General features: G+C 48.5%; 1 protein-coding gene across 1 annotated transcript; it reads right to left on the reverse strand.

The window, feature by feature from the left end:
- Positions 1 to 17,371: 17,371 nt before the first annotated feature.
- SIX3 (SIX homeobox 3) lies at positions 17,372 to 23,139 on the reverse strand (the record flags this gene model as incomplete). Its single annotated transcript, XM_080341709.1, has 3 exons — positions 17,372 to 19,411; positions 19,837 to 19,996; positions 22,373 to 23,139. 3 exons carry the CDS (start codon positions 23,137 to 23,139, stop codon positions 19,310 to 19,312), a joined length of 1,029 nt encoding a protein of 342 aa, XP_080197835.1. The 3' UTR covers positions 17,372 to 19,309.
- Positions 23,140 to 25,542: the final 2,403 nt, after the last annotated feature.

Here is a 25,542-nt window from a genome sequence, read left to right on the forward strand (position 1 = left end):
ATTGGCTGACGGGCCAGGCTCAAAGTGTTCTAGTACATGGGGTTATGTCAGGCTGGTGACCAGTCACTAGCAGGGTTCTGCAGGGATCCATCTTAGGGCCAGCGCTCTTCAGTGTCTTCGTAAATGACTTGGACACAGGACTTGATGGAATACTTAGTAAGTTCACCAATGCCACAAAATTGGGAGGAGCTGTTGACACTCTCAAGGGCAGAGAGGCCCTACAGAGGGATCTGGACAAATTGGAGAACTGGGCAATCACCAACCACATGAAGTTCAACAAGAGCAAGTGCTGGATTTTGCTCCTGGGACACGGTAACCCTGGCTGTACATACAGACTGGTGGGTGAGATGCTGGAAAGCAGCTCTGCAGAGAGGGATCTTGGGCTTCTGGTCAACGGCAAATTGAACATGAGCCAATAATATGTCCTGGCAGCCAAGAGGCCACCCGTGTTCACGGTGTGCTTCAAGCACAGCATTGCCAGCCGAGCAGGGAGGTGGTTGTCCTGCTCTGCTCTGCACTGGTGCAGCCTCACTTGGAGCACTGTGTGCAGTTCTGGGTGCCACAGGATAAAAAGGATATAAAGCTACTGGAGAGTGTCCAGAAGAGGGCTACAAAGTTGGTGAAGGGTTTAGAGAGGAAGCTGTACAAGGTGCGGCTAAAGTCACTTCGTTTGTTCAGCTTGGAGGAGACTGAGGGGAGACCTCATGGCGGCTACAGCTTCCTCACAAGGGGAGGAGGAGGTGCAGGTGCTGATCTCTTCTCTTTAGTGACCAATGACAGAACCTGAGGGAATGGCAAAAGATGTGCCAGGGGAGGTTTAGGCTGGACATTAGGAAAAGGTTCTTCACCTGGAACAGGCTCCCCAGGGAGGTGTCACAGCCCCAAGCTGTGTTCATGAAGTGATTGCACAACACACTCAGACAAATGATGTAAATTCTGGGGTTGTCATATGCAGGGACAGGAGTTGGACTCAATGATTCTTGTGGGTCCCTTCCAATGCAGGACATTCTATGATTCTGTGCAATTCTCTTCTGCTATTGCCCACTAAGCAGTACATGAACAATGCCAAACATTTTTCCACTGGACACCAGCTCCAAGAATCTCTTACAGCAACAGTGCGTTTCTTCTCTGGTCACTCTCAGGGCCTTTGTTTTGGTACCAATACCCATTTCCACATAAAACGCACATGTAGAGAGATTTGGCACCATGGCAAAGGCAACTGAAAACTAGTTACCATTTGTAATAGTATGTTCCAAACATTTGTTTTCTCTGGATTTAAAGCAGGTTGGGTTAGAACTCCTTAAATGCTATAAGCTTTAATTTTATAAAGCAGTATTCCTTTGGACACCATCAGGGCAATGGAAACAACAATAGAAAATACAGAGGAATCAGGTATCACTTGTGAGAAAGTAACTAGGGATGTAGTATTCCATTACACGGGATGCATTTGTACCATTTTAGCTTGCACAGATGGAAATATAGTTCAATGTTTCAACATCATTTGACTTTCACATGTTAAAATATTGATAAGTGCTACGCAGGATAATGCCCCTATGGTTTCAAGTAGTAACTGGAGCATGATGTTTATTGAAGTGAAATACAGCAAAGCCTTTAACAAGTATTTAAAATTCTGGGAATCATTCTCGACACTGTCATAGATTATTTCTTTATTTTTCTCCAGATAATCTTTGTTGATATCTTCTGCTTTGTGAGTGCTAAAATAAAATTTATCTTCTGATCACCTCTGTGCCTGTGTTACAAAAAACTCTGTAGAAAAAAAAAAATCCTGTTTGAAAACTAAAATGCTGCTGTCATACATGAAATAGCAAATTCCAATGAAGAAAAACAATGCTACATAAAATAGGCATAAATGGGCCATAGACTCTCTGTTCTAAATATTTATGGACCTTTATGTTGCAGCAAGAACATCTGAAAGCCATAAAACACATGATTATCCATATTGCTCAACAAGGTGTAACTTGTATCATGTCAAAGCTTCAGTTCTAAAATGCACAAGATTTCCTACACCACTTATGATTGCTAAAACCAAGTTAGTCCAACAAGAAGTCAGTGGAGGTCAGAAAAGCAGTTACTTTAATATATTTGAAGGTAACATGGGCCATGTAGCATTTTTTGAAAGTGCATATCACAGAGGTAAGACTGGCTTTCATTCTGAATTCATTTCTCCAGTCTGCATCATCAAGTTTAGCAGAGTTGCTTTGGTCCCCTATGAAAGCAAGGCTTCACTTTATGCTCCCCATTGGCACAAGCATGGAAAAATTAAAGAGGAGAGTAGTTTACCAGATACAGTTCAGGTGAACAGGCTGAAAAATGTTTTAAATTGAATGTAATATGGAGGAAAAAGAAAAGTTTTCAAGCACTTGAGCAACCCTGCATTGGTGGTTCTTTAGGATGTACTGTTTAATCACATCTTCTCCAGGACAAGGCTCTCATGTAAACACTGAGTAGGGCAGATCTACATGGGAAGCCCGAGTCATTCCCACATGAATGTTCAGTGCCAGGAGTAGGGTTTGCAATTTATGTGTGAAGGTGCATGGCAAAGCTCCTCTTCATCTAACCTCACAGTAGTGTTAGATACCAAAGACCATTGTGAGACTGTAAACAGGATATTGTTTTCCTCTTCTCAAAGCAAAATAAGAAAAATAAATCCTATTTGTCCCATTACGCTTTGTCTGATTGAGCATTATAGTTAAGGTGTTCTTAAGGTCCTCAATATCTCAATAGTTCTGCTCTGAATACTATTTAAATTAAATGCAAATTCCCTTGTTTCATAATTCATACACATATTTTATCATATAAGTAATAATAATAAGAGTGATCAGTTTCAGTGTAAATTATTATTTTGCAGAGCAGTCAGTCTCCTATCCTTCTAGCCACTTTATTATCTGATAATTAGAGCCAGTTATAAATGTTCTAATTTGTCAATTTCAATACCAGTTGCTGAAAATTCTATGAATATTCTTTGCAAAGAATATCAGAGCATTTAATTTCCAAGTTGTTGAAGTGTTTCACTTCGTTTTTTTAAATTAGATCCATAGAGAAGAAAATTTGAAGTTATTAAGTCAAAAGAAATCCATATCATCATGGAGTGTTCCAGCTTTACTGAGATGGAACATTTTGGTAGCTCATGTAGAAATTCCAAAGTATCTAAAATTCCAGAATTTTGCCATTTTGTTGTCCTGAAAGAAAAGTTTGAAATGTCAACATTTCCATATAATAAAGCCCCTCAGTTTTTAAATCTGCTAATTATGTTGAACAGTAGGCATCGATTGACTTCAAAGTACCATTTACATGTTGGTACAAGAAGTACTGCAAACCATCTCGGAAAAAAAGAATTGTATTACTATGAATTAGTGATGCAGCAAGATGTTCAGGCTACTCATTATGTTTCACGGTGTCATATGCTGAACATTATTTAAAACAACAATATCATAATTTTTTCCACTGGGCTTTTCAGAATCCCTCTTGATCTCTTCACTTATGCAACTTTCTAGATCATTCCCTTGAATAAAAATAATCTCTTATTTAATGAATGCTAGCCAACAGTCTCAGCACAAAGCTTGTTGCCATGATTTCTGAATCATTCAGAACATGCAAATTGACACAAACCTTTCTCATCCACCACAACTCAAGCTGAGAACATGCCTCTGCTGTGTTCTCTGTACACTTGCATCTCAGCCACAGAGGACCCATATGATCATATGTTATACTACCCAAAAATAACTGTCTCTTGTGCAGAGAGGCATTTAACCAGACATATCATGTAACATCTTCTATGGCCATCTGTTCAACCTAGAAGGCACAGGTATTTTAGAGCAGCACACAGGTTAAATGCATGCAGCAGCTAGTTAGATGCTGCATTACAGCACTATATGACGATGTAGTGTATTGTGCAATTGTAAGGGAAAGTGGCTATCAGATTAAAAAACAAGTGAACATGGTCCACAGCTGTCACATGGATGCCACACTGGCAAAGCAGAATGTACAACACATGTGTCTTTCTGTTTTTCAGCAGTCCTGCTAAATACTTTAAAATATAATGTACTGTTTATAGGGTGATGTTGTTCATGTATGTTGAGACAGAGTCTCTATGGACATTCAAACTCAGATGAACAGCAGTAAAAGAAAAGTGGGTATCAAGTAACTTCCCAGAGTGGCTAGCTAGTCATTTAGTAGTCAAAAGCTGTCACAGCTGTTTCTTACAGGCACAACTGGCACTGCATTACTTAATCAAACAAGCAGCATTTAAAGATAGAGTGACACTCAGAGATTTTGGAGATAGATACACCTCTCTGCTGGTTTGTGGGGGCCTTGTTCTGCCAATCAACATCTCAGATACTTCACATCAGACCACTCCTCTGTTCAGGTCTTGTTTAAGCTGCTTGTCAAAACAGGCAGAGTGTGTATGGGATGGCTACATCTACATCTTCAATGTAAAAATACACATTGTAATTCTTCATATATCCTTAAAAAGATTTGTATGCTTTGTCAGATAGTGAAGAAGTTGAGGCCGGATGGGAATCCGTAGGTCAGGGCTTTATTCCTTTATTAGCTGTGTGATGGTAGGAGTGGTTTCCTCTCTGAGTCTCAGTTTCCTTGAGTGGACACCATGCTGGTTAACCTTGGCATTTCAGAATAAGGCACGGGCAACTTCAGCTCTCAGCATTGCATCCTTTGTGTTGTTGGTGTTCTCCTGCCAAGTGCAGTTTTAAACTTTGGGTTCTTAAGCTCAGTTATGTGGTGATTGCTCGTACCAAATGGCAGGTGTCCCAGAAGCTGTGACACGGAGCCTGGGGATGGCTAAACCAGTCAGGCAGAATTATGAATAGAGAAAGCAAGATGACTCAGGAAGGCTACTACAGAAACAAGTCTCCAAAAGACAAAACCTGAGACATTAAAGGAATTAGGATTTGCCTTAGTCACTGCTCAAGAGGGATGTGGCTCATCCAGTCAATGCTCTTACTCAGGAGTCCTTTACTTAAGTTGCATTTTTGTCACATGGAAGAAGAAAGGTTTTCTATGGTTAACTGTCATTATACCCTGCCTGGTTTGGAGTAAGAATCAGTACCTTTCTCACATCCCAGGAGACAATAGAGGTGGCAGTATTTTTGAGAGGATAATTCAGTACCCCTCGAGTGAAACCCTGCAGGTGGGCTCTGGAAAGGGATGCTTGACCTGAGGCATCTGATGGGCCCAAGTCTTTTGAATGCCCTCAGAACCTAGGCAGCCACTATACACTGCGTGCATTGTGGGTGTTGTGGAGGTTTTATTAGAGGAATCACAGAGATGTGGGAGACTTAGCTCAGGCCTTGATAGTTAAGTGATAATTAAGCCCTCAGTGGATCTGGCCCAGGCAGTCTACGGGTGGAAATTGTAAGTTTTACTCTAGCCATTTCACCTAAACACACATTCCTTTAAGAAGTTTTTTATGTATGTGGTGTGTGTTTCATGGGATAAAATTACTGGATGGTGTCATCATGTCAAATCAGCAGTCATTTGGAAATAAACAGACAATGACATGAGAAGATACCTCAGGGAAAATGCTTCTGCTATGAAACAAAGCACTTTGTAGAGAAAGTGTTGACAAAATACAGTTGAAGCCACACTACTGCTAGTTATGTAGTATGGCACACGTCCTGCCATGGTTTGAGGGTAGAATTCAGATGAGTAGTGAAGAGGCAGAAGGGAGTAGGGAAAACTTTGGTAGTAGCTGCCTTGAAATATGACAATGGTAATGATGTAGGATATCTAAAACATTTTTTCTGGAAAATAAAGGGTTGTTCTTCAAACAATATTAGTGAATCTCTTGACACCAAAAATATGAAATAACTGCCTTCCGTATGTAAAATCACCTTACACCTGGAGCTAGAGTCTGCAAAGATACATGCACATGCTTAGCTCCAAGTAATGAGTATAGCTCCACTGAAGAAGAGTTTTCCCTGTGCTTAAAATAAATGATGTGGCCACATCCCAATGTCATTGGCAACATTATCACGACTTTCTCTATTAAGCTGCGTTTCCCACTGTTTGCCATGTACCTTTTTCTTCTCGACTGTGAAAACAGAGGAAGGTTTCAGGGAAGAAGGGATGGCTCAGAGCTGTGGGACCAGTAGATGGCAGCAAGAACACGCTGAAAATACTTTCCCTACGCAGCCGGTAAGCCTGGAAAGTGGTACAACTTCAAATGGATTCAATATTTGCCTTTCATATTTGGAGAGCGAAAAGTATATGTGACAATTAGAGGGTAATGCAATATTACAGTGCAAATAAGAGAGTGAAATGACTGTGTAAGCACTGAACAGTTCCCCGATTTAATTTGTTTGTACTGACCAAACTTCGCAATTGCAAGCTCACCTCTGACGGTGTGAACAGAGGGATGGAGATCTGACTCCTGCCAGTCACCAGAGATACTTTGGAAACTTCCCTGGCCCGTCTTCTCTATAACACTTACTGTGCAGGACAGAGGTGAACTAATAGTGCTTTCAGGCTGAAAAGTCGCAGCAAGCTTCGAAGAAAGGAATATCTCCCTTAACCCAGCTGTCATGATTGTATTTCTCCTCCATAAGGGGTTCTACTCTCTGCTACAGACCCTTCTGAAAAAAAAAAAAATATATATATATATATATATTTAAAAAAATATATATATATTTAAAAAAAAAAAAAAAAGGTTAAGGGGTTAATAGGGTTAATACAAACCCCAAATATGTACATACACAAGTAGGATTTTTTTTTTTTCAAGGGAAGCTCGGGTCTGGGCTGACTCACTGCATATTGCAGTAATTGCAAAGATGGAATGCAACAGCTCCAGAAAACTGCCAAGAAGCAAACATAAAATCTAGGCATCCAGGAGGCAGCTGGTCTTCTTAATTATTGGCAAATATATTTATATATAAATATTTTGCCAAGCGTGATTTGGCTGAAGAGTTCCTGTGAAGTGACCTTTTGCTTTCCTTTGTTTTGTGTCTGTACACATGTCCTAGATAGATACATGAGGAGAGAGGCAAAGATGCAGAAAGATAAATAAATGGATTTCACACAGCCCTCCAAAATCCCAAACGATGCCTAAATTAAACGAAGAGGGATATGAAGCGAGACATAAGTGCAAGCACAGATTTCAGAACTGTGAAAATATGTCAGCAGAGCATCATTTTTTAGTTCAGACTGATAATCACTCCCTGCTCTCATTATAAGATCAGAAGGGCCATCTGTCCTCTCTGGATAATTCGGAGCTCAGATACAGTGAGCACCCTTGTTAGAAAATGACCCTCCTACTCTCTGTAATCACAAGCACTTCCAGCCCTGGGCTCCGCATTCAACTGGGGAGGAACAGATTGGTTCCAGATCAGTATTGATTACCTACAGATATATGGTTTATTTGGTACTCTATTTTGGTAAGAAGATTTTTATTTTGGAGAGATGATGTGGCTTGTTTCCTGCCTGCATTTTCCAACCTGTCATCTTCAGTTCTTCGAACTTTTCTGTTCCTTCTCGAAATGTAACGCTAGGATGTAGCATGAGACCGAGGAGTATCTTGATACTGTAAGAAAAGAAGTATCAGTCTGAACAATACAGCTCTGAAAGCTGGTCCCAATACACGATCCCTATTTGTCTGCAGTGAGCTGTTTCCCTTCTGATATACGGTAATTTTCGAGCGACTGACTCATTCACAGCCGCAGCAGAGAGCTGTATAATGCAAGGCTTCTTCAACATTTGCTCTGGATCTGCAGATAAAAACAAGTCCTAGCGACTTCACTGACATAGGACAAAGTCATTAGACTAAGGGAAAAATCTTTGGAAGGAAGCATGGGCTCTTCCGACTCAGATTCAGTGACCAAGTCCCGTGTCTTCCGCGAAAATTACAGTTTCTAGTCAATGAGACAACTTCATCATCGGAAGGACAGGAGCGGAGTAAAGGTACTCTTTTTCGGGGAAGAGTCCTTGCAAGAGTAATTCAACCGGGATCATTCTTGTGGGGACCAATGTGTATTGCATCGCTAATAGCAGAACAAAGATTGCAAACAGGACAAACAGTTTTAGGACATCAGGACACGGGGAAGTCGCAGGTGGAAGGAATCCGATTTCAGAGCTAAGAGCTTCATCGATTCTAATGACCCACTATAAGAGACGTGAGGTTTCAAGAAGTAGTTTATTATTATTATGATGGTAGCGTTTTCTCCTCGTTTGTAAGACAATTATGTTTAATATTCACCGAGGAATAGTGAGGTAGCATTTGAAACCCCCCCGAGCCGGGGGCAGGGTTGCCATTTGCACAGAGCTGCGGCTGGCAGGCTGCGGGATGTCCGCAGGGGCCGTTCCCTGGGGGTCGACGGACCGGGGGGGCCGAGACCTGCGGCGACCGCGGGGCCGCTCCCGGCGGGCCCGGGCCGGGCACTTCCCCGGATGGCTGCAAAGCAACCCTGTCCTCGGGAGCGAGCAGATACTAAGCAACGTTTCCGAACTCAGACGACTTCAGATCGTTGTTGTTAGAGCAGCCGACGAGGATGGGCGCTGCCCCACCGGCGTCATCGCCCCCGGCTTCGCTGGGGAGTGGGGGGGCAGCACCCACTGGCTGGGGGCGGGCAGGGGCTAAGCACACTTGAGGCGAGATTTAGCAGGCATCCCAAGACCGCTTTGTTTTGCGATTGCCATCCATAAAACCCATATGCTAAAAATCAGAACAAAGCCAACGCCAAAGCGAGCAGCGCCCAGGTAACTCTCGCTGCAAATGCTGGCTGGCGCAGAGGAGGGATATGTTTTTGGGCAGTCAAAATAATGTCTCAGTTGATGCCAAATAGATCTTTTTATTGAGCAGCTAAATAATTTCAAGCACTGTTTTGGGTGGGTTTTTTTGGGGGGGGACAGGGGGGGAGGGCTTTTGATTTTTTTTTTGTTTTTTTGTTTTTTTTTTTTGTTGTTTTGTTTTAGTTTTTTTTTTAAAAAGAGTCCGGATCTACCTGATCTTTCTCCTCCCTGTCCCTCTTATCGTAATTTTCCTCTCTAAGAAAAGCTTTTGTATAAAACTCTAGCATATTGTGGAAAAGGAGAGAAAGTAGGTCCAGTACATAAAAGCTATAACACCAGGTAGCCTCAAATGCGTGAGTGATACATATATGTTTATTCCCACCGAATAGTTCTGCGTCGGGTAGTCAAGGCGTCGGGGTCTGCATCTGTCTACCTCGGTGGAAGAAAACCCTGTGAAATCGCGTTGAGTCTGCCGGTGCGTGTATATATGTGCGTGCGGCTGTGCAGGCAGACAGGTAGGTAGATTGCACTCACGTAATCTGCTCGTGTCTCTCTAGCTGGGAGGATTAGTTATCTCTCCATCTATTGAGAATTAACAAGGGTGAGAGATTATGTATCAACGTAAAGACAACGGCTATGAATATGAAACACATAGGTAAGACGGATTCAGTCAGCCACTCAGCTGCAAAGCTGTTCTTTAGGGCTGCTCTGTCTTATCCCTTCAAAGCCCACAGACAGTTTCCTCGGCGTGTCTCCACCGGGGGATAAGGAGGAGAAGGCTTGATGCTGCACACCCCCGCTTTTCACATCCAAAGTCTACAGAAAATTACATATGTCACCGCCGTGCCTGGACTTTGCTGGAAACTGGCAGCCTCCCCCCTAGTCCGCCACACGCACCTTTTGTTCCGGCCAAAAGAAACATTGCGGAGGAGCTGACGAAGGGTGTTGTGCCAGAATGGGAGAGAAGACGGGAGGGCCGCGATCCCCTCATCCCCATCCCCCGGCCCCGCGGACGGGGCTGCTCTCCAGGAGCCCGGCGGAAACAGCCTGGGGCCGGGAGTACTGCAGGCGAAGGGGTCCTTACCGCGGCTGGAGCGGGGAGCGACCGGCCCGCAGGGAGCGGCCGCGGGGGAGGCGGGGAGGACAGAGCTGGGGGCTGTTGGGCCGGGCCTGCCGCGCCGCCAGGTGCTGGGAAGGGACCGGGGATCCAGCACGGGGGCAGCAGAGGCAGGCGGGACCTGATGGACGGGAGAGGGGGATCTGTGCAATCGAGGGGGCCAGGACACTGGGGCCAGGGCAGAGGCCAGGGCCGGGGCAGGGGCAGGGGCGGCGCACGACGAGGTCTCTGCGCCGCGCAGGACCGTATTTTGCGGCAGAAACTCTCTTGAGCGCAGACAATGGGAGCGGGATGTTTACTGCGGGCGGGAAGACAATTAGCGATTCATCGGGAGAGATGTGTCACCCAAATGTCACGGGGAAGCTAACATGACATCTGTTTTAATGGCTCCGTGCTAATAAACTCCTCTCGAAGGGTGGCTTTGTGGGGACGTCAAAGATTATTTACAGAATGAGTCAGTTTCCAAACGGGCTGAGGCGCCGTCGGTGGCGGCGGGAGCGCGGCGCGGCGGGGACGCGGCGCCCGGGCCGCGGCGGGGCGGGAAGGACCGGCCGGGGAGGGGGCACCGCACCGCTCCCCCCGCACCTGCGGGCAGCGACCCGGCTCGGGTCGGCAGGGCCCGGCTCATGGGGGGCGATCAGAGTGGGGCTGCACTCCCTTACCGAGCCCAGCGCCCCTTGCCCCGCTCAGCCCCCGCCGAGGGGGAGCGGTACGGCAGCCCCGGGCGGGCATCCTTGCCCCCGCCATGTCCGGCTGTGCCGCGGCGGGAGTGAGCGTACGTGTGCTCGGGGAGATGCACGTCCACCTCCAAGATTTGCCTTCTGCTTAGCTTTCCCTGGTGAGTGGGGGAGCCCCAGTCCCGGGAAGAAATCACCCAGTGTGAAGCGCCCCGAGGCAGCAGGGAGCGAGTCCCCGTCCTGGGACAGCAGCCGGGGGGCTTTGAGGCGGGCCGGCCGCGGAGATGGAAGTTCCTTGACACCGGGAAACGGCGAGGCCCCAGAAGAGCGGCCGGATTTACACCGAGTGCCACATCCTGCGTTATTGAACAAGACACGCTGCAGTAAAACACATAAGTAGACAAACCGAGAGAATCCATTTAGAACAGTTAACACAGTCTGACTCGCTCACAAGCACACAGTGGGGGGAGACAATTTAATTTCCGTCAAATCCATCCGAAGATTCTTACATTCAGATTGTTGTTCAGATGGCATGAAGGGGTTATTTAAAAGACAAGGAGAGGGCAAAACCTTTGAAGCCTCTGACCATTGGCCTGTATTCTCGATTTCCGGATACTGGAAGGCCAGACTGGGGGGAGGCAAATGGGAAATACGCAACTGTGCTTGCAAATACCTGTGTATATAAAGCGAAAATGTGTGAGTTTATATATATATATATACATATACACGTGCATGTGTTTGTCTATCTGTAGAGATAACAGACACTGAATCTTAAGACAGGCAGGACGAGCCAATCCAAAAAGTCTTCACTCGGGCAAAACCGTCACTGAACGTAATAGCAGGTTATTGTAAACCTGTCTTCAGTACTTATTAATCGTCTAGATCAAATACATTAATGGACAGAGAATGAAAACAGGCTGAGAACCGTCAGTCGTCCTTTCAAGGACAACGAAAACGCGGCACTGACACCGGCTCTAAACGCAACAGCGTGCTCTGTAACCTGGAGAGAGGGAGGAGGTGGGCCGGGAAGGGGGTGGGTAAGAGGAAAATTGCCGTTGTCAGGAAAACTAAATGTAATTTTAAGTGGCCCACATGAGTAAATAAGCCATGGATCTTTTTTTGCCTCCTTCTGTCTCCAGGGCTATTGTACTCCCAAAGAAACGCCGAGGGCAGGCGAGTGCCAGCCCTGCACGTGCGGGATGACCCAGGGGACAGAGGTGCGGGAGCAGGGGCTCGGCCAGCCCTCGGGTCCCCGTTCTTCCGATCCCACCGGGGCAGGGGCCCCTCTCCTGCAGCCTGGCACAACTTTTCCCGGTCCATTACAAACCTCGTGGCGCGCATCTGCTTCCTCGGGCTTCGACGGGAGAGTCGGTGTCCTCCGGGGAAAACACACCGGCCGCTTCCCAGGACGTACAGAGGACGCGGCGGGGGGGAACACTAAAACTACGTACCCATTACTTACACGGATGTTTGTACGTATCTACCCGCACACACCATTTCTGTGCAGCTGTCCAGTAGGTGTGCATCTGTGCCCCTGACTTTTGGGGGCCGCGGGGAAGGCTCCCTAGCTGCCCTCTCCTTTTAAGCACTTGCTGGCTGGGTGTCCCCCCGGCGCGGAGTGCCAGGCAGAGCCTTCCCGCTGCGGACCGGCCCCGGCAGGGCGTGGACGGCGGGCAACGAGCCCTAGGTAGCGGCGGGGAGGGGGGCGGCCCGCTTGGACAGCCCCGCCGCCGGCCGGCTGCCGAGGCCAGACCGCTGGGAGCAGGGGGAAGCAGGGGAGGGATCCCGCTCTCTATTCCAGCTATTTCCAGGGCCCGATAAACAAAATGCTTTTGCTATCTTCTCGCGCAGATAAGGCAAGAAGTGGTTTTCTTTAATAATATGATTGAAATGTTAGGGGTATGATGCCTCCTCGTTAGTAATATTGGCTTTGCATGCAGAGCACAATCCCATCCCTCTAGACTGCTTAGCCAAAACAGAGCGTAAACTCTGTAATTAGTAACGTGTTCCATCATTAAAGAGCCCTGCTGAGAATTTCTATTTAATAATGGTCTTAAATTAGTTATGATGGTAAATACTCATCTGGAAATTCAACATCTAAAACCATCTACAATCTGGAAATGCTCCAGTGTTGCTGTAATCTCCTGTAACACAGAAATGACTATCACATTCAACCATCGCATTAGAAATTCTCCGTACCGTTTGGTCCACGAATATACAGTATGGATGTGTTAATTAGGTTAACCCATACACTGTCTGCTTCACAAATATTTAGAAATAAACAATGAAAGCTCCTTCTTAATACGACACAGCCGCGGAATGGGCAGGGGGGAGGGCGGATTTTACTCTCACAGTTGGAAAGTCTTTTGTTTTCAGATAAGGTGGAACTACAGCGTCCTCGGGCCTAAGAGGTCACCAACACGCACCCACGGACACGCACCCACACCCCCGCGCAGACGCCACCTGGGCTGCGCTCAGCAGCTCCCCGCGATGCAAAGCAGCAGCACCCACGGCTCCTCCTGCAGAATGTGGCTTTTGTCGCTCGCCTCCCGGCTCAGGCGGATCAATTCATAGCACACTCTTCTTCTGCCCCCCGCCCGCCTTCTAAACTGAAAACAGCTCGCTCCTGCTCTGCCGTGTCCCCGGTTATACAACGGGGCTTGGCTCCGGCATACCTTCCAAGAGAGCTTTAAAAATAGTCCGAGGAGACGCAAGGAAGAGGCAGCGAAAGAGTAAATAGGAAGATAGATAGATAGATAGATAGATAGATAGATAGATAGATAGATAGATAGATAGATAGATTATAGATTAAGCTGGCTTCCCCCGCGGCTGCAGGTGGAATAAAAGTTTTGCAGATAGACTGCGATTAAGGTATAAATAAGTCATTCAGGTACACTTATTCCCACTGGGGATATAAAAGAAAGTTACTTGTAATAACAATAGAAAATACAATAGAGATAGTTGAGGGTTATGGCAGGAGGAAAGTGAGGGGAATTAAGTATATTTCTGTATTTACCTAGACGTCTAAATGTTTATCCTCTCTAGCACTAACCTTTCATGTTTAATGAATGAATCTGCATTGCAGGTTTTTTTTCCTCCCTCCATGTGCCGGCTAGTTTTAAATCTGCAAGCACCACAAAGAGGCCGTGATCCCATCTGCCTATGATTCCAAATTAAAGTTCAAACGGACGGCTTATACACTGCTGATCCTGTATCATAGCCTCTCGCGACCCTTCAATTACTATTTAATAGAATTACAGTGTAAAATCCCAATAGTCTTAAAGAATGTTTTATCACAGACTGAAGAGAAAGAATATACAGACACCTCCAATGTTATTGAACTGTATTACTGACCTATTTAGATATTAAAAGGGAATAGTGTTCTACAAGACATTACAAGAGCTACTTTAATCTCAAAACATGCGTATGTCTACGAATATGTCTGTCCACATATACATGTGAGTGTGTCTGTAGACATTATGTACATCAGTTCCATCCCATCAGCAAGTGCACACAGTCACGCTGCGTGGATGTGTGTGTTCACCCGTGTACTTACATACACACACCCACACAAACACACGCGCTGCTCCAGGCCTGTGTGGAAAACAGAGTATTCTGGTAAACTGCCGTACTACTTTATTGTTGCCAGATATTGCTAAAGAGGTTATTCCAGTAGGAAAGCAATTTTTCCTCCACTCATTGAAAAATACTCTTTAATTGACCTTATTATTAAATGAACTTCCCCTGATGATGTTTCTATGGGGACAAAAAAGCAAATATTTGCAGTAGAGCTAAATCTCCCTCTAATAGCTAGGACTGGAAATAAAGTCAATCGCAGTCTGCCTTTAGATACTGTAAATCTTTACTTCCTGTGTAGTTTCCTTCTTTCTTTTTCGACCTGTTCAGCAATAGACCTGCCTGCTGCAGGGACAGCCGATTCTGCCACTTCATCTGGCTTTCAGGGAGGCGATTCTAACCACACACTTCCAGATATTTCCATCTACCCTTTCTTTATTCGTTACACTTTTGCAGATCCCTAGGTGCCGAGCCGAGCCCTGGTCTGAAAACACCTTGCTTCCAAAATAAAACACAACAGCGCTGAAAACATAACCTAGCAGCCATCCCTCCCCTAGACACAGCAACACAAATCCCTTTAGTGTCATTTAATCATGGCTATGTCCCCACAGCCCCTGCCTTTTTTCATTACAGTGCCAGAAGAGAATATTTAGTGTACCGTCGGTAATATCCTCAGTGTTTTTTCTTCCCAACTCTTTCTCCCTCACCTCCACCTCCCCACCGTCTCTATCCCTTGGTCATTTTGTATCTGGATGGTTTGGTTCTTTTTCTCCTTCTTGTATACAGCATTTACAAACTTGTGTATTGGAGTTCTCGCAGGGTCTTGATGCGGCTACAGGCCACGAGTGCCCTCTGCATTTTGGACTCGCGTTGCATGTGTGTGCGTGTGTCACCCTACACACTCGTGTGCGTGTGCTCTAGAAAAAAAAAAAGGCAATGTTTGTCTATCCCCTCCCTACACGCGGAATCCAGGCCAGTGCGATGTGGAACTCAATAAGAACCTGCATGAATAAACACGAATAGAAAGTTGTGCTCAGCTAACCGAAGAAATCAGAGCAATACCAGGGCACCAACGTCCACATTTCTTTTCACTTCGGGCCGGGGCAGTAACCTCACCTTGGGTATGCTAAAAATTAAGGGCAACCGGCAAGCAGATTCAAGTCCCTCGAAAAGGCGGCTGTAATTGATCGGGCAGAGGGAGCTGGGGGTGATCGAAGCCCGCGCCTGGCCGCGGAGGGCCGGCAGCAGCCGCGGCCCAGCAGGAACACAAAGAACAACCCAGCGTGCTAAAGCGCTCGGGCCGGCCCTTGGGCAGCAACAACCGGGAGGGAGGGAGAGAGGGAAGGCAGGCAGGTGACTTCGGTGGTCTGCAGACCCCCAAGCCGAGGTACACGCGCGCAGGTGCAGACGCAAACCGGAGCTCCTTGGGGAAGAAGGCAGCGGTCTAGCCCCCACAGCGAGGGATGGAAGGGTAACTACCGTCTCCAAATTGCTCCCCGAACCGGCTAGTCTCGGCCCGACTTCCGACGGGTGGGGCGGGGCCGTGTTCCCGTGGCCGTGGGGCGGCGGTGCGGGACGGCGCAGGCCGGGGGAGCGGGGCCGCCCGGGCCGGCTCTCGGGGAGGCAGCGCGATGTGCCGCCGGGCTTCGGCCATCTGCCGTCCTCCGGCTTTCGCTTAAATATTGATCAAACGCACTTCAGCTTCCGAGTAATTTCATCTTAATCAACGGCCGAGCTCGGCGCGGATAATAAACTAATGCTGGAAAGGGTCTGTCGATAATGCTCGGCTAGGGGCAGGGAGGAGGCCACCTTCCAGTTTGGTGGGGCTCGATAGGCCCTATCTTCCCGGGGCAGATGGACTTAGTGGGTGAGAAGGCTTAAATGCAGCTTTTCATAGATTTGCACCTCAATCAGCCATTCAGATTTTTAATGCAAATCCTAAACCAGCATCATTTATCCATTAGGGAGCCAGGCTTTGAAACAGCATATCATTAGCTGCACCTTTGGCACCCCGAAACCGCGCAGGCATCGGCGCCCCCCAAATGTGTGTCCCCCATGCCGGCTGACCCACACAAAGGCCGGTGGGCTCCAGGGAGAGGTGGACACCTCCACCGGGGCCAGGGCAGGTCGCTCCTCCGGGTTTGGGTTGAGGATCCGGTAAAAGCGGTAACTTTTTGAGGACAGCAGTGGCAAATGGCATGGAAGCAAAGGCCCTGTTTGAGAAGCTGGAGGGGAAAAAGGCTGGAGCCTGAGGCCAGGTACGGGTGGAGTAAGGCTAAAGGCGATCTCTATGGCCACCCTAACTGCCACAGCACGGTGGGGTGATCTTCTGGTGGCTTAATCGGAGGGAAGACAAATCCAAACCTATCAGTGTAAGGCTCAGCTGAGGTAAATTATTGCTGCCGGCTTGACGCCTTCTAGCTGCAGCTTTCAGACACGAAAATGAAGGAAGAGAAAGAAAAAAAAACAATCCCAAACTTTCACGTCTCTGAATCCTTTCAAGTATTAAATCTTGTTAAAAATAAAACCAGATGAGAGCGACACTCCTACCAACGAGGTGCAGAAATATTGCACTTAGAAATACTGTACTGGCATCGAAGATCTCCTTTCTACCCAAACCTGGGGGTGACTGGAAGCGCCGAGATTTTTTCCTGTAAAGGCCTCTCTGCTGCCTCGCTGCCGGGGGAACAGAAAATGCAGCCCGAGATCAAGCCTGAGACCTGTGCGAGGGTGCCGGCCGTTTGGGAGAGTTTTATCCCCTCCTGGGTAATACTTCTGCCCTCTAATACCCGCGTGGGGAAAAACTAAGTCCATTACGTGACCTCCTTTTCCCACCCACGCGTAACACGGGGGCCCCATTGTCTGTGTTCTTCCCCCTCAAGCAATTCCCGTCCATTCGCGTTTTGCACAAGCGGGCATTATTTTCTTTTAACCCCCCGTTGGCGACGGGGCAGTGACGCCGCCGGAGCTGTCCGTGGGGAGACCCACGGCGGAGTCGCACGTTGAGCGAAGCCCGGGGGGTGGAGGAGGCGAACCCCGACGGGGCAGGCGCTACTTGAGGCCGTCCGTGTCCTTCTCCGCGGTGACTCCCATGGGGAGCCGGAGGAGAAATCCACCCGCCAGCTACTACGCGGGTCTCCGCAGTTCGCGGTCGCTCAGCGCCCCAGCGCGGAAAATCATCGATACCCAGGCCAGGGGCGGTTCCACGGGGGGAATATATCCCCTTCGTGCTCTCTGCACACAGACACGCGGCTTTTCCTCGGGGGTACCAAAAGTGTATGAACGTATTTGAACACCAGCTTATTTCTTAAAATTCCCCGTTAGCGGCTTGCTGTAAGATGTCACACCCTAGGGGTTCCCCCCAGATGCCTAGGTGCCCTCTTGGGGCGACGGGACGCGTGGGGAGGCCCAAGCGGTTCCTAAGGCTTTCCGTAAACCTAGTTCGGACTTGCAAAAAAAACAGGAAAGAAGGAAGGAAGAGGGAGAGAGGAGTCGGGTAGCACGAAGGTAGATCGGAAGTCCAAATCAGTTTGGAAATGGTGAAGAAACTCCAGGCACGTTTCTCCCTAAATCCCTAGTAAGTTTCAAAATTCTATTTTCAAGTAAAAACAAGTTTAGAATTTACCCCTCGTTAATTCGCGTCTGAATAATCTGCCCAAGGGCAAAGCAAAAGTTTAATGGAAATAAAAAGAAAAAAAAAAAAGAAAAAAGAAAAAGAAAAAAAAAAGAGAGGAGAAAAAAAAAAAGGAAAGAAATAAAAGAAAGATGCTGAAATACTGCTAGTCATGCAAATAAAGGCTTCTTTCAGCACATTACAATATACTCTGGATTCGAGGGGAGGAGCTGCAGCCCGCTTGGGGCGAGGAGTTTATGTTTTTGTTTTCATTTAAAGCTACAAAACAAATCCCGAAATGACTTAACCGCTCTCTGCAGACACTCGGCCCTGCGGACGGGCGGCCAGGAGAAGCCTTTCAGCTCGGAGTGCACAAAAAAAGGACCTGGGGGGGAAAACGATGGAGCCCGCGGTGGCGGGGGAGGGGGGTCCGGAGGGACACGGCCGTGCTCTCGGCCCCGCCGCTATCGCAGCCCGGTGTCCTCGCTGCCGTCTGCAGCCTCGGCTCAAGGTCGGTCCGTCCCCCCAAATTCCCTCCGGGGTGTCCCGCCGAGCCGGGGACGGCGGAAGCCGGCGGTGGCGCAGGGGCCGCGCAGCGCTGCGCGTCCCGCGGAGCTGCGGCGGGGCAGGGCGAGGGGCGAGGCGACCACGGGGAGGGCGTGTTTTTCCGTGGTGGACAAAAACACCAACATCGCTGGATAGATAAGAAAATGGAATACTGTATTTGATTTAGAAAGTTTGTACATATAGATAAACACGCAGTTAAGGAAACAATAGTTTAAGCGTCCTACGTGGAGTTTTAGAAGAGACCCCCCAAAGCTGCTATGAAATACTCAAAATAGCTTTTGCATAAGATAACTACAGTTGCACCCTAAGCATTTTTTTTCTTTTTTTCTTTTTTTTTTTTTTTCTATCGCTGAGGTCCCTTTTGAAAACCTAGCACGTCAGATCTTGACAGCTAAGTTTGTGCAAGGAACACCGAGTCAAGGAAAATAAAAAGGAGAGAGAGAAAGGGTGGGAGGGAGGTAGACGGGGGGGAGGGAGAAAGAAAGAGTAGAGCAAATATAATATACAAGCATTTCTACACATATATTACAAACTGGGAAAATGACCGCATCATTAAGATATACATAATTCATATAAAATTTTGAAATAAAAATAAAAATCTGTTACAGTCATAACTATTCTTTTTCCACATTTATAACCAGTACCCACACAGGCAGTGACAGAAGTGTAGAAAAAAAGGTGCTTACGAATAAAATGATTGTCTGTTGAACAAAAAAACAGAAAATTGCATCTTGGCTGGACCATCACTTAGACTTAAAAAAAAAAAAAAAAAAGAAAAGAAAAAAGAAAGAAAAAAAAAGAAAAATAAAGCCATCACGGAGTAAGGGAGAAGGAGGGAGAAAGAGAGAGAAATAGGACCAACAAAAAGGCGATAAACATTTGTTATTTCCCTCTTCAAGGAGTTCCTTTTAATTTTTTTTTTTTCAATTTTTGCTTTTTGTACAAGTTCGATCGGAGTTTGCGTTTGTTTGTCTGGTTTCTGTTTGTTTTCCTTTACTATAGAGAATATTTTTTCCCAGATACAAATTTAATCATCATCATCATGCAAGTGGGTGAAATGCGTCCATGGAAAAGCGCAAAGGAGAAATCGTGCTTGTCCTAAAAAGAATACAATTGTCACTTTTGCTTTGCTTTTTTTTTCCTCTTTTTTTTTTTTCCTTTTTATATATATATAATAATTATTATTTCCCGCCCCCCCCACCCTCCCGCTGCAGCACCAGCGTTTTGTGACTGTTGAAGTTTTAGCTCCATCTCTTGGTGGTGGTGTTGGCTGACGGTGGTGGTGTTGGTGGATTCTCTGATCCCTGTCTGTTTGTTTGCTATTATGTTTGGATTGGGTTTGGCCTTTTCTTTCCTCCTGGCTGTGTGTATGCGTGCATGCGTGTGTGTGTCCTGATTCTAGGTTGCCTCGTTTTGTTTTGCTCGGGTCGGGTAGAGGGTGCTTGGCTGTTTGGATTTGGATTGTTTGTTTGTTTGTTTGTTTTCCGATATCATACATCACATTCCGAGTCGCTGGAGGTTACCGAGAGGATGGAGGTGCCCGTCTCGGCTCTTTCTGTCAAACTGGAGACGCTGGTGGTCGGGCTGGCCGCCGTGGACGGAGACTCGGCCGAGCTGTGTGTCGGGCAGCCGGGCTCTGCCAGCGACCGCATGCCGCTCTGTCCTATCGCCTGGTGCTGGAGCCTGCATCGCGCCGGGAGACAAAACAACAGCACAGCCCCTCTGAGACACCGGCCGCCGCCTCCCAGGGGACGGCGCCCGCCCGACCCCGTCTCCGCCCGGAAACCGCCGAGGCCTCGGCCGGGAGCCGACCCCCCAGTCCCGGCCCGGCCCGGAGCAGAGCGGAACCCCCGGCCGGCCCGGTTGCGTCCCCACAGCCCCCCGCGGAGCCCGGGAGCGGCGGCAGGGCCAAGCCGTGCGCCCGGGCCGCGCTGCCCCCGCTGTCGCCGCGCCCCGGCCGGCACCGCGGCTTCCCCGAGCCGCCAGGTCGGGCCACCTCGGGCGGGACGGCACCCGGCGCAAACACAAAGAGAGGGGTCGCGGTTCGAAAGGGGACGGGGCGGAGCGGGGGAAGAGGTTCCCTGCCCCGTGGTTTGAAAAACACAAGCAGAGTCTTCCGTCCCCCTGGATAGCCGTGCATCCCTGCTGCACCGCGGGCCTAGGAGAAAAGCAAGTCTGTGTGAGCTCCTTAAACACTTGGGCCACCGCGGAAAGCTGCCATGACCCATCTGTAGCGGGAAAAAAAATGGTACAAGATTCTCATTTGGCGAATATCTGCCTAAATATTTTCCAGGGGACAGATAAATACTCTGGGGTCTGAGGCAGGAGGGAAGGATGGTCCTGTCCTGAACAGGCAGCGCTATCAATAAAATCGAAAAAGGCCATTGTGGAACACAACGCTTCTCTTCACTCTAATTTTAAATCCCTTTACCATCTGAAAGCAAAAATTAATTAGCTTTAAAGTGCTGGTCCTTTCACCGTCAACAATTAAGCGTACATTGCCGTTGAACATTTTTTGTTAAGAGTCAATACATCATTTTTAGGTTCTCTAGAGTGTTGTAAATATTAATCTGCGCCCGTTTATCTCTCTCGAAACCCGAAGAAAGCCTGATTCAAGGACAAGAGCTAAAAGTCCTGGACTGAGCAGCCAGGCGCAACCTCCAGCGCCCAGCTACTGTGAATGAGACTACAGTCTTCGCTCAACTGCTTCTCACGGGGCTATTTGCTATTTAACTGTCTGCAAATAACAGAACAATGTAGCCGATTTATTCTACATTTCTCATTTTTTAAAGTTGTCTAAGTTTAATGTCTTTTATTTTTATCCCATTTACAATTCCTGGTGCATTCATCTGCTGTCAACAGCATTGAGTCAACAAAAGCATCCGTAGGCAACTTCTGTTTATTTACAGTTCTAAGCTGATCTCTTTTCCATTTAATGGAAATTAAATGGCGAGGCACTTCTAGGTTGCATTTCTCCTACAGAATCTCAAATCAATAGCACCAGTGCTATAATTAGGAGGAATTCAACAGACAGCATTTACAAGACCAAGAAGTTTTGTTTACATGCTTACAGTGGTAGCTAAACTTAAAATAAAAACAGTGTGCCAAACTGGATTAAGGATCCATTTTCATTTGCGAAATAAGTTTTACGAGGGTGACCAAAAAAAAAAAAAAGAAACAAAATAAATTAGGGTGTCCCGCTTTTATCATGGCAGAGTAGACATAAATAAAAATAAAATAATTTTTAAAAAGAAAAAACACGGAGAGACACGCAAATAAATGCAGGGCAAATGCACAGACAACACGCGACCAGGGGGCCAGGTCGCCATGTGGTGTAAACAGAGAAATGAGGACGGGGAAAGAAAAAGAGGCTTCCAGATCTCCTAAAGGCTTTTTTGTTGTTGTTGTTTTTTGTTTTTCTCCTTGAACTGAACGGCTCTGGGTGTGTGCGTGCTGGTCTTGCCGTGCATGCAGAGGAGCACGAACAATTCGGTCGGAGCCTCCTGCTCTGCAGGAACCCTCTCTTAATTGCACCGCCCGCCTCGGCACTTCAGTGGGGGAACCACGCCAGAGCCCGGCCGAACGCAGATCCCGGAAGGCCGAAAGCAAAACCGGAGACCACCGACCCGGGGCCGTGGGGTTTCCCGTCCCCCGCCCGCGGCAGCGGCTTCGAGGAAGGAGGCAGGGAGAGCCAGGCTCTGCCCCGCCGCAGCCGCTGCGCCCCGCGCCCGCACACACGGAGCTTCCCACGCCCGCGGGGGAGCCCCGGCCCTGTCCGCACCCCGGGAGCCTGTGCGGACCCCCGGCAGGGCTCGGGGAGCGCCAAGCAACTTTAAGCCGTGCCTGCCCCCTCCGCATCCCTGCCGCTGCCGGGAGGAGGGGGACCCGTTTTCTCCCGGTGGCAGTGATGGAGAGGAGAAGGAGGAGGAGGAAAGAGAGGCAGAGGCGCGCTGCCGGCCGGGCGGCCAAACGAGCCGCGGCGCGGAGCGCGGCCGCCCGCGGGTCCCCGCAGCCCACCTCGTCCCCCGCCCCGGAGCGGGGTCCCACGGCTCCACTGACCTGTTTTTAGCCGCCGCCGCTCTGTCTCTTTGCCTTCGGTTTTTGAACCAGTTGCCTACTTGCGTGGGGGTGAGCCCCGTGGCCTGAGCCAGTTCCCTTTTCTTGCTGGGGTTGGGGTAAGGGTCCTGCAGGTACCACTCCCTCAGGAGACTGCGAGTCCTCTCCTTGAAGCAGTGCGTCTTCTGCTCACCATCCCAAATGGTCCTGGGCAGCGGAAACTTCTTCCTCACCCTGTATTTATCAACCGGCCCCAGTGGGCGACCCCTTAGCTTCTCGGCCTCCTGGTAGTGCGCTTCGAGCCACATGGCCTGCAACTTGCCGTGGGACTCCTTGGTGAATTTGTGGTTCTCCAGGATGTGGTAGAGGTCTCGGAAGTTGCCCGTGTGGAAGGCCACCACCGCCCGGGCGCGGAGGATGGACTCGTGCTTGTTGATGGCCTCGCATGCCCCCGGCGCCACCGGCAGCGACCAGAGGAACCTCCCCAGCCTCTCTATGTCTCCAGTCTCCTCCAGCGTCTCGCAGACGCTGGCCACTTGCTCCGGGGAGAAGTTGAGTGTGGGCAGTTGAAACATTGACAACTCTTCGTGGGGTGCCCGGGAGCTGCCGCCTCCACCGCCGCCGGCACCGGGGCTGCAGCCCGAGCCGCTGCCGCTGCCTCCGCCGCCGCCGCCGTTAGCGAGAAGGAGGGAGCGGTGGTGCGGGTCGGCGGCGAAGTTTGGCAAGAAGAAATGGGTGGGATAAAGCTCTAGCGGGGACCTGAACACCATGGGATGACCGGGGAGAGGGGAGATAAATCAAGGAGAAAAGAAAGAAAGGGAGGAAGAAGGGAGGAAAGGGCACACGCACCGCGCACGCATCCACACCCGCACACGCACACACAGCCACATAGAGGCACGGGGGCACACACGCACACGGGGACACAAGCTCACACGGGGACACACGCACACACACTCGCACGCACACGCATACACACACGCACTCACACACACACGGCCCCGCGCCGCCGCCGAGTCAGGATTCAGTGATTCAACAGCAATCGCCCTAATGACAACAGCCTCATAATATCTCCCCTAAATCCACAGTGAGTGCAGCGCTGAAACATTTTGTTTCGCTTTTCTATTGGTCTTCTGAGTGTCGTTGTGGCGTTGCCATGGCAGCCCCTGCCAATCACTGTCAGCCCTGCCAATCATTACGGAGTACGTAAGGAAGGTTTTTACCACTTCGTCCAAATGCACGGGGGGGGAGAGAAGCAGGGCGGTTGGTGGAAAAGCCTGGTTGGGTTTTTTTTTTTCCCCTTAATCTTTGCAACTCCTAATCTCAGCACTTCCCTTCTCTCTGTCTCTTCCCCCCACCCTCTCCACACCCCTCCTAAATAAGGGATCAAATAATGCGAAAAGCAGTGTGCACATATTTGTTGAATGGGATGAGCAATTAGAGGGTGGAATATTATTGTGATCTTAACGAGCCTTGTTAAAGCTAAAGGAGATATGGGGGGAAAGTAAATGGGCCAGGCTGGGATACACGTTCGGATAAAGGGCTCCTAACTGAGACAATTTACACATGATTTGCACGTAGTTTCACTTCATTCTGCCTATCTGAGCACTAATAGTGCCGGGAAAGAAAAGAAAGATGAGATCATTAGACCCATCCTCACGCCAGTGACCCTCCCAGAAGCAGGCACATACAGTACAGGCTGGATTTAGCCCTCCTTCCCCGAAGAATCTCCTTTCCTCCCCTCTCCCGCGCCCTGCCCCTCTCCGCGGAAGGAGGAATCCGCTTCCCGCGGAGTTCCGCGGAGGCTCCACCGAGAGCCTCGCAAGAAGCTCAGCCCGGACCCGCTCCGGCCGCCCCGGCTCCGGTAGCGCCCCGCTCCGCTGCCGGCTCCGGTGGCGCCCGGCTCGCTGCCTCCCCCGTCCCACGCCTTGTTTCCCCCGCCCTCCCGCTCCTTCTCGCCTTCCCTTTCCCTCTCCTTTCTCTTTCCTCTCTGCACTTTGTTTTTCTTTCATTCTGACTTTCCTCCTCCCACTCGTCTCACCTCCTCTCGCCCCTTCCTTTCTCCGGAGCTCGAGGACCTTGCGAGGCAGGTCCTTACCCCAAACCCGCCGGGGCTTTACACCACATCTCTCCTTTTCCCCGCATTTTTTGCCATCAACTTGCAGGGCTTCTATGCGGAGAGGATGAAAGGGAGGCTGGCAAAAGTGGGTTTGAACTCAGGTTTATTATATATATATATATTATTTTTAATTTTTTTTTTTAATTGGGAACAAGAAAAGTCTCTGTTCTGGTTTGAGTTCATCCCTCAGTAAGACGTAGCTGGGTCGCCAGACGTTGCTACCATGCAACTATATTTATTATTAAGTATGTTGCTTTTAAGAAGATTTAATCAGCATCTTGAGCTGGTAACTCTTTTGTTTAGTTTCTGTAGCTATGGAAGTGTGATTTACAGAGATTTGTACGGGTCATGGACATCTTTCCAGACTTACTGTGTATATTTAGACAGGACTTTGCTTGGTGTTAAAAAGTGTATATTTTGAATAGGTTCACACACAGTAGCAAACAATACCGACATTGTAAAGGCATGTACAACGAGTATTGAAACGCAGCATCCAGACTTCAACTAATCTGCCCTCAATAAAGCTGAAATAATTATCCTAAGCCTCCTTTCTAGAAGAAAAATCATTGAGGAATTCAAAACTTTTTTAAAGATCTTTTCTGCATTCCGATGGAGATCGAGGGGTGAGGCTTGGAGCCCAAACTACTTTCAGACATCAATGGAGGGAAGCAGGGGGGGCAAGAGAGATATTACAATTAAAATGTGAAAACATAGCGTGACTTGCCCTATCCGGAGGATAATAATAATACTGCTATGGGTGGTAGAAGTTCTTTAGCTGGGCTCCAAACTGGTTGTGATCCTTTCACAGCGCACTCCTCGTGAAATAATTCCAAGTGGCAGATGAATAGGTCCAGTTGGAAGAGCTGCTGGACTGGAAGAAGCTCGCTGTATTATACATTCATCTGATTTCCACTAAACTGTCATCGGTGTGCTACATGGCTTCATAGTCCTAATAGAAATAACTCACCCTCTTAATTTTTAGTGATCTGCTTAAACACTTCGGTTAACAGACTTGGGGTAAACTTCCCACACACCCCCCCCACACACCCCTTGGCTC

Source organism: Nesoenas mayeri (genome assembly GCF_963082525.1).
Source record: "Nesoenas mayeri genome assembly, chromosome: 3".
Lineage (NCBI taxonomy): Eukaryota > Metazoa > Chordata > Aves > Columbiformes > Columbidae > Nesoenas > Nesoenas mayeri.